The sequence below is a fragment of the Lolium perenne genome, chromosome 5 (genome assembly GCF_019359855.2).
Source record: "Lolium perenne isolate Kyuss_39 chromosome 5, Kyuss_2.0, whole genome shotgun sequence".
In the NCBI taxonomy this organism is placed as follows: domain Eukaryota; kingdom Viridiplantae; phylum Streptophyta; class Magnoliopsida; order Poales; family Poaceae; genus Lolium; species Lolium perenne.
In genome coordinates this window covers 208,924,020-208,931,764 of record NC_067248.2, presented here as the reverse complement: position 1 = coordinate 208,931,764, position 7,745 = coordinate 208,924,020, and the positions used below count along the sequence as shown (strand labels likewise).

Below are 7,745 nucleotides of genomic sequence, written 5' to 3'. Positions count from 1 at the left end.
GGTGTATTTCAGCAGAGGCCAAAAAATAACGGTGTCGTGTGGCAAATTTTCCCATAAAAAATTTATTTCTAAGAAATATGAAGATCGAATCTTATATTTTTTCGCCAGAACTACTCATGAACCATTGTTCCGTTGCCACACACGGGTATTGTGCTAGTGTCTCCAAATATAAATAGATGTCTAAAGTTTATTTAAATTTAAATGTACATTCATTCAGATTCAAAGAAATTGTCTATTTGCAGACAGAGTTAGTATATAATTCATCCGTTCCAGTTTAATAGACCTAGATTTGGTTTGTATCTAGCCAAATATGAGTCAATTAATTTGAAAGAAAATCATGAATCCAACTGCCTCGTCCCTTCTCCCTTTCCTTCTTCTCGACGGCTGGATCCCCCGCAGGCGGCCGCTTCCTAACCCTAATCGATCGAATTCCTCCGGTCCAGCAATGGCGCTGTCGTTGTCGCCGCCGCCGCCGCCGCCGCCGCAGGACCGGTGGTCCATCCTTGCCCGAATCCCTAAGGTTGTGAAGGACAAGGAGGCGAAGCGCACCTTCCCACCTGGCGCCGACGTCTCCGTCGCCTGCGACGAGCCCCCGCTCGCCTCACTCCTCACCGTGCCGCTCCGCATCTCGCCCCCGCCCTGCCTTTCCAGCTACCCCTACGTCGCTGCCGCGGACTCCTCCGGCCTGCTCCTCCTCTGCGCCACGGAGCCTCATGCCGAGGTCACCTACCACCTCTGCCACGCGCGCACCGGCGAGGCCACCCGCCTCAGCGAGCGCCCCGTGGACTTCTACGGCGCCAGAGCCAGCGTCGGCCTCATGGTGAAGGGCGGCAGCTGCGTTGTCGCTGAGCTCAAGCCCGCCACCGACGGCACCGGCCGGGCCGCGCTCCTCTGCTACACGGTGGGGCAGTACAAGTGGGTCGTGAAGGAGCTCGACTGCTCGCCCCCGCTGCACCAGGATTGGTCTGAAGAGGCCGTCGTCTCCTACGGCGGGATGCTCTGGTGGGTGGATCTCTCATACGGCCGCCTCCTCGCCTGCGACCCCTTCACCGACAAACCGGAGCTGCTACACGTCCCGCTTCCGCCAGTCCTCGACCAGCTGCCCGTAGAGTCGTATACGCTCAACTGGGGCGCTCACCACTGCGTGATGGTGAGCGGTGGAAAGCTCAGGTACGTGCAGATCCACGGCAGTCCGGACGCGCCATTGGTGAGCACGTGGGCGCTCACCGAGGCTAGGAAATGGAATCCCGAGCGCAATGTACCCTTGCATGACATCTGGGTGGAGGAGAGCTACCTTGACACCATGCTGCCATGGAGCATCCCTGCACTTGCGCTCCTCCACCCTGCAGACCCCGACAAGCTCTACTTCTTCCTTGGATCCTGCATCTTTGCCGTGGACCTGCGGCGGAGGAAGGTTGTGGAATTCAGTGAATTTGTTATGCCTGACCCAGCAAACCACTACGTCATGCGATCTTCCCACCTAGTCCAGGCATGGCAATATGATCCTTCAAGCACCCGTAAGCATCTTTATCTTGATCACTGCTCTTTCTTATCTTCTTGCTTATTTAATTGCTTTGCTTTGAATTCTAAGGCCACCTTCGTACCTCAGTTTGCATCTTGCACGGTCACAATGTTAAGAAAAGAATGAGAATTAATTTGAAGATACACTGCTGAACAAGTCGATTTCCTGAATTTTACTGTGAACGTAGTTGCTATTGCACAATGCTACCTTTTCTGCTAATATATATATGGTCCTGCCTTGTATTGTTAACCTGGTGGTTAGATTAATGAGGTCAGCTCTACCTAGGTCTTTTGGCCTGGTTACCACTAACCAACAGCCAAGGTTCAAAAAAATGGTAAGCTCTACGCAAGCGGTGATGCACATCTTTGCTTAACTAGTACATCTTAAGCGCGCCTAGCCATCGTACGGACAGAAAAAGAAGGTAATTCTGGGCATACATATAAGCCTAAAATAGTCGGTATCACGAATACGTTTATGCCTCTGATTTGCTCCGATCCCTCCAAGCCCTTTCTCCAATAGAAGAGCTACATGCACATATATCAAAATATTAGCAAGCAAAACTATTTAGCATTGACTTATCTTTCTTATATACTACGTATCTATCTTGTCTCATTCCAAGCCTCTCCACCAAAATGTTCAAACAAATCACATCAATTGATAACAAACAAGCAATATTATCTGTCAAGCAAATCTAAGACCTACATGACGTATTACATAACATGACATAACTAGGTTTCACTGTGGCATATTCCCACACAACATAGCACCACATAAATAGGTTCCAAGTTTCATAGTGGCATAGTCACGCAAAACAGACACATAATCAAAAGGGACCAGCAGCAGCAATGATAAAGCACAATTACGACTGAAACCGAGTCCCTGAATCTGAAGGCGCCCCGATGTTTCCTGATAATTTTATTTGAAAGGCACACATTTTAGAGTCTCCTGATATAAACTAGTAAATGTGATATTTATATATCATGGCCACAAGAATATTGAAACATTGCATGATGCACCCCATTATCGCGCATTTTCCTGTGTTTTCTGTATTTGTATTGCTGTAGTTAATATAACGTTAGTTCCTTATTATCATATCTTTTGTGGCTACTGGAATTATGTAGATTCACAACAGTCTTCCTATTTTATTTTTATTTTTCTGGAATTTTTTGGCTGGCAATTATAAGTTAAATGACATGGAAAGGTGGACTGTTAAATCGACCTGACTTACAGTCTTGTATTTGATTTTTATCACCTTTTGGCAGTATTGGAAGCATCTGTGTTTTATGTGTTTTATCTTTCATAGTGGTGCATATTTCGCATAAAGACCACTTCTCTCGCATGTGGCCATGGGGGATTGTTTATCTTTTTAGCTATAGTGTTTACCTTCGTAGAACATTGTTTGACAGACGCATACCTTTGTTGCAAGCATATATAAATTTGCTGGCCTCGGCATGCATTCAACCATTGTAATTTCTCTTCTTTGAAGGGTGTGACTCTGTCCTGACATGCTTGAGGCAGGAGAAGGAGATTGCTGCTCGGAGCAGGTGATACTACTTCACCCTAATATTCTTATGCATATGTATAACCTTCACTTCATTTTTTTGGAAGGCCTAACACAGTTCATTCTTTTGATTTAGCAGGGCTGGGCGTAAAATTGGTACGTACCATTATGATCCATGCTGCAACTATATCCACCTGTTTTGTCCTTAGTTCAGAGCTTATTTTCTCTAGTTTATTTCAGGTAATTCATTGAAGAGGTATAGGGATAATTTAATCATGCAGCAACAGAACGATATAAAGATATACAACCCACTCTACAAGGAGACCATGGATCTTGCCAGGAAAAAAGAGAGAAGAGTAGGCCGTAGACGCAGGCAAGCTCCATGATGGCCCACATGGTGCATCTCATACTGTCTTCTCTAATAAAAAAACACAATTTCTAATTGTTGGCTGACCACGATCTGAATTCCAGCAAGCTCACAGTCTTGGTTGCGTGATGCGCATCTTGCATCCCTCGTAGGCGGGACCACCATCCTCTACTGTCATTTTTTTTTTGTCTCTGACTTCCTCTCCCATTGCCGTTTACCAGAGCAATGCGCACCTAGATCCCTAAAACCTAGTTCTGCCTACCGCTGGGCGGTGTGCAAGGCGGACGCGGACTCGCGGTACGCGCAGCTTGGTGGACTCGCGCTTCGCGGGGGACCCTGATCTCCACCTCTTTTCCGTCTTCGTCGACCAAGGCCCCTCTGGGTCAAGCTGTACCGAGTTTGTGCCGGACCGCTCCCGTGCCTCCTCTTTGCCGTGATGGAGGATGCCGGTGGCAGCGTTCAAGGAGGCAACGGTGGGGGCCAATGCAGAGATGAATGCGGCGGCCACCGTCGATGACTCCATGAGCAGAACCACCGCCGTGCGGCAGCAGCACCATTTTTGTCGGCAAGCGCGTCTCAAGCTCAACGTCACCGCCTTCCACATCAGCCATGGTCATCTCATCTGATTTCTGTTGCTGATTTTATAGAAAGACGCAGTGGAAAATGGAAATCTGGATCGTGATATTGGTATTGATTAACAGGCACACAATTACTAAGCTAGAATTATTTGTGTGCCTTTAAATCAATACTAAGCTAGAAGTAATTGTGTGCCTGTTAATCAATACTAAGCTAGAAGTAATTGCGTGAATTTTGATGCAACTAAAAACCAAGCTGGAAGTAATCATGTGAACTTTGTTGTAACTCAAAACAAATTCAATATTAGCCGAGAAGTACTTTTGTGTGGATTTGATGTAAGTTTATACTAAGCTAGAAGTAATCTGGTGTGCATTTGATGTAAGTTACAAATAATTCTGTGTTGACAGGTTTTATCTCTTGCCAGAAGTATTCTTTTGTGTGGCTGAGAGTAATTGTGGCATTGATTAGGCATAGTTTAGCTGTAGCTTGCATGGAAGTAACTTTATAGTTTACCGAATTAACTCTAGATTTATACCAAAGTAAATATATTTTTGGGTCAAAGTAAATATATTTTTGGGTCAAAGTAACTATATTTTTGGGTCAAAGTAACTATATTTTTAGACATAAGTACCTTTTGTCTCGAAGCAACTCTATGTTTTAGACAAAAATAGATTTTATATTTTCTATCCAAGGAAAGAAGTGGATATAAATGTTACTTTTTGCGGCCTGGTGATGTACACCAACCATAGGATCTACTGTTTTTTGCTATGATAATCATGATACTCTATCAATCTGGTGGCATCACCTCCTAGAGTTTGTTTCACGGACCTACTGGATGTTCTTGTTATTTTTATGCATCTGGATATTCATGCTACTTTTGTGGAATAGTAGATGTGCCTACTGGATGTTATTCTTTTTATATATGTAGTTTTACATGTTATTTTCGTGGGCAAAGCCCTGCTGGACGTTTTGTTTGTATGCTTTTTTATTCCTATGCTGGTCATATATTGGCTCTATAGATGTAGTCTTGGATGCAAATTCTCTTGTAGCACATGTAAATGTTGGAGAGATATCCACGGAGAAGAACCAATCTAGGATGTTTTCCTTCAGCAAATAGAAGTAACCTGCATGGAGGAACTTCCTGCGGCTCCTGTTTCTTCTCCTTTCCTTTCACTTGATTTCTTTTGATTTTGTACACTAGGATCTAGTGACCTATGGTTTGGTTCCTTTTGTTTTTGCTACCGGCGCTTGAGAATTCTGGGGGAAGATGTAGTTTTGTATATGTGGTTCGCTTTTGCTGGCGACGCTTGAGAATTTTGGGGGAAGATGTAGTTTTGTACATGTGATTTTTGTTGTTTCTGGTAGATATTTTACAACCTACTCGATGGTCCTGAAAGTGTGCTCTATGCGGACTATTTACTTTGCGGACCTCTTATTTTTGGCGGAGTGTTTACATGACCCCTTATTACTTATAATTGCTTAGAAGGCCAATCACCGCGTTTGCAATAGCCTAGAGGGACCTTTTTAAATCAATTTCGCATAAGTTAAAAGTGTTTGAATTCGGAAGAAAACTTTTAACTCGTAGATTCCATCTCATTACCTCTTTTTGGGCCCATCTTGTCAAGTATTCCCATTGTTCTTTTGGACGTTGACCACCTAAGCATTATATTTCGCCGTTGTTGATGGTATCTCCCTTGTTCTCATATGTTCTCCTTCCCCAATCCCCTTGCTCAGCTCCGGCTTCTCGCCCCTCTTTCCAAATAGAGCTTGTCGTTGTCCCTGCCTCGCCACCATGTGAAGTGCTTGTCCCATGGAGGAGCAAAGGTTAAGGTTTGGGTTGTCGTCCCGAAATCAGAGCACCCCAGATCGATCTCCCAAGGACGAGCAAGGGTTTCTAGAGATCCGGATCAACGGACGGCTAAGGGCCGACTCTAGCTGAGGACTTCTGCCACCACGCCCTCATGGCGACCATGCAAAGGAAGCGGCCAGCCGTGTCACCGAAGGACTTGGTGAAAGCCCTCAGGTTTGGTTTGGGATCCGCCAAAAGGCAGTGAAGCTTGAAGTCTGTCTACCTCCCTAAGATTTTCCTGTTAGATTAGTCTCCGGCTTCAAGTGCGAGTGTATTCTGCGCACTTCCTGTGTATTGGAGTGTTGTGGCAAAAAATGAGTTCCCTCCGTTGGCATCGTGCTTGTGGGTATGCACCACTGTAGGAGCTTAGTTTCCTCTGCAAGATCAACTTCGATGGCCTCCATTTGTATGTATGGGAACCGGAGGCCCTGCAATAGGTCATCAACAGCCTCGATGAAGAGCTCGTGGAAATTCTGCTGCCGACAGATAGGTGAATCACCATGGTTGAAACATCCTGACAACATTACACAACTATATGAAGGGGAGCTTACCAACACATGGAAGCGGCGACTAACCCACAAACATGATGCCATCATCCATGTTGAGGAGGTCCTCGAGGCTACCCATGGCCCCATGGACTACATGACATCCCACACCATGACTTCGAGGAGGAGAGAAGTAAGCGTCCTTGCCACCTTGCTACTTGGTCTCGAAGGGTTGACGACACATGGCCAACACCATATCGCGACGACGCACATAGCTTTGTAGGAACTAAGGATGCTTAAGCTAGTGGTTTCGATTTCTAAAGAGTGATGACAGAATTTGGTCCCAACGGAAAGTTAGTTGAATTGGGAGGTGATGAATTAAAAGTAAGTTGCATTGTTAGTTGAACTGGTAGCGCACAAGTCAGATTTGTATCAGAAAGCTTATGTATCCAATCTCACTGTTGTATTTGTAATATGTAATTTTCAGGATGTTGAGTGTTTGAAATTAGTACTGAATTTGCAATGGAAAATATTGTGTGGATTTGCACTAAACATGGAATGTATTTTCAGGATGTTGTCTTGTTGCAGTCTGCACTTTTAAGATGCTTTTCTCTACTGAATTGCACTGACAAGTGTTGTATGCACATGCTAAACATTGAATGTATTTGCAGTCATAATGCACTTAATTGTAAGAGATAATGCACTCAAGATAATGTGAAAAACCATTGACAAGTTGTGTTAGTTTGCACTAAATTATTTGTTTCCATTGTGTTCTTGAAATGTTGAATTCATCTATGAAAATGCACCGAAACTTGAAACCTGATAATATTTGGTTACTTTAATTCTTGACTTATAGAAGCTCCATAGTAACACAAAATTGGGACAAACTTCTCCAAAACTTTGGAAAAGCTTCGGCCCCGTCGTTAAAATTCTATTAATCACAGTTAATTAGTCTGACACTAAACTAAATAAAACTGAAGAAACTAGAGCATCCTTCATGGAAGTTGGCGAACAAAATGTTGTGAAGAGCTAAAGTTCATTGACAAATTAACCGGAAGTGAACGATTCCCTTCCTGCCAAACTCCAACTGATCTGCATTCTTCATGCATGTCCTTGACTGCCAAACTCCAGCTGATCTGCGTTCTTCACGCATGTCCTCGGCAGCAACGCTTGGCGGGGGTGCAGCTGAATTGGGTCAGCAATGCCACTGCGAGTACTTCTTAACAAGTAGTCCGATAGTTGTTCATCCGGGTCGTAAGTTCTGGTGAATATGAAAGTCAAGACTGGATCAATGGAGTCCTTGTCCCTCTCCGACACCGGATAAGCCAGTCAAATAGTAGATCTAAAAATAGTGATCCTCTAGTCGACGTCCTTCTCTTCTTCTTGATCAACGTTGTAGGGATGACGACAACCCCACTAGAGGCTCTTCCATAGATTCCCCCGCT

At 44.6% G+C, this 7,745-nt stretch overlaps 1 protein-coding gene across 2 annotated transcripts; it reads left to right on the top strand.

The window, feature by feature from the left end:
• The first annotated feature begins 359 nt into the window (after positions 1-359).
• LOC127301788 (uncharacterized) lies at positions 360-4,405 on the top strand. Of its 2 annotated transcripts, XM_071820282.1 has the most exons (5): positions 360-1,517; positions 3,009-3,066; positions 3,163-3,179; positions 3,264-3,420; positions 3,612-4,405. In XM_071820282.1, the coding sequence occupies exons 1-4, from the start codon at positions 446-448 to the stop codon at positions 3,407-3,409; spliced, it is 1,293 nt and encodes a 430-aa protein (XP_071676383.1). In that variant the 5' UTR covers positions 360-445; the 3' UTR covers positions 3,410-3,420; positions 3,612-4,405. The 2 variants fall into 2 exon arrangements, with proteins under 2 accessions (XP_071676383.1, XP_051188022.1); XM_051332062.2 differs by having other exon boundaries at positions 361-1,517; positions 3,264-4,405.
• Positions 4,406-7,745: the final 3,340 nt, after the last annotated feature.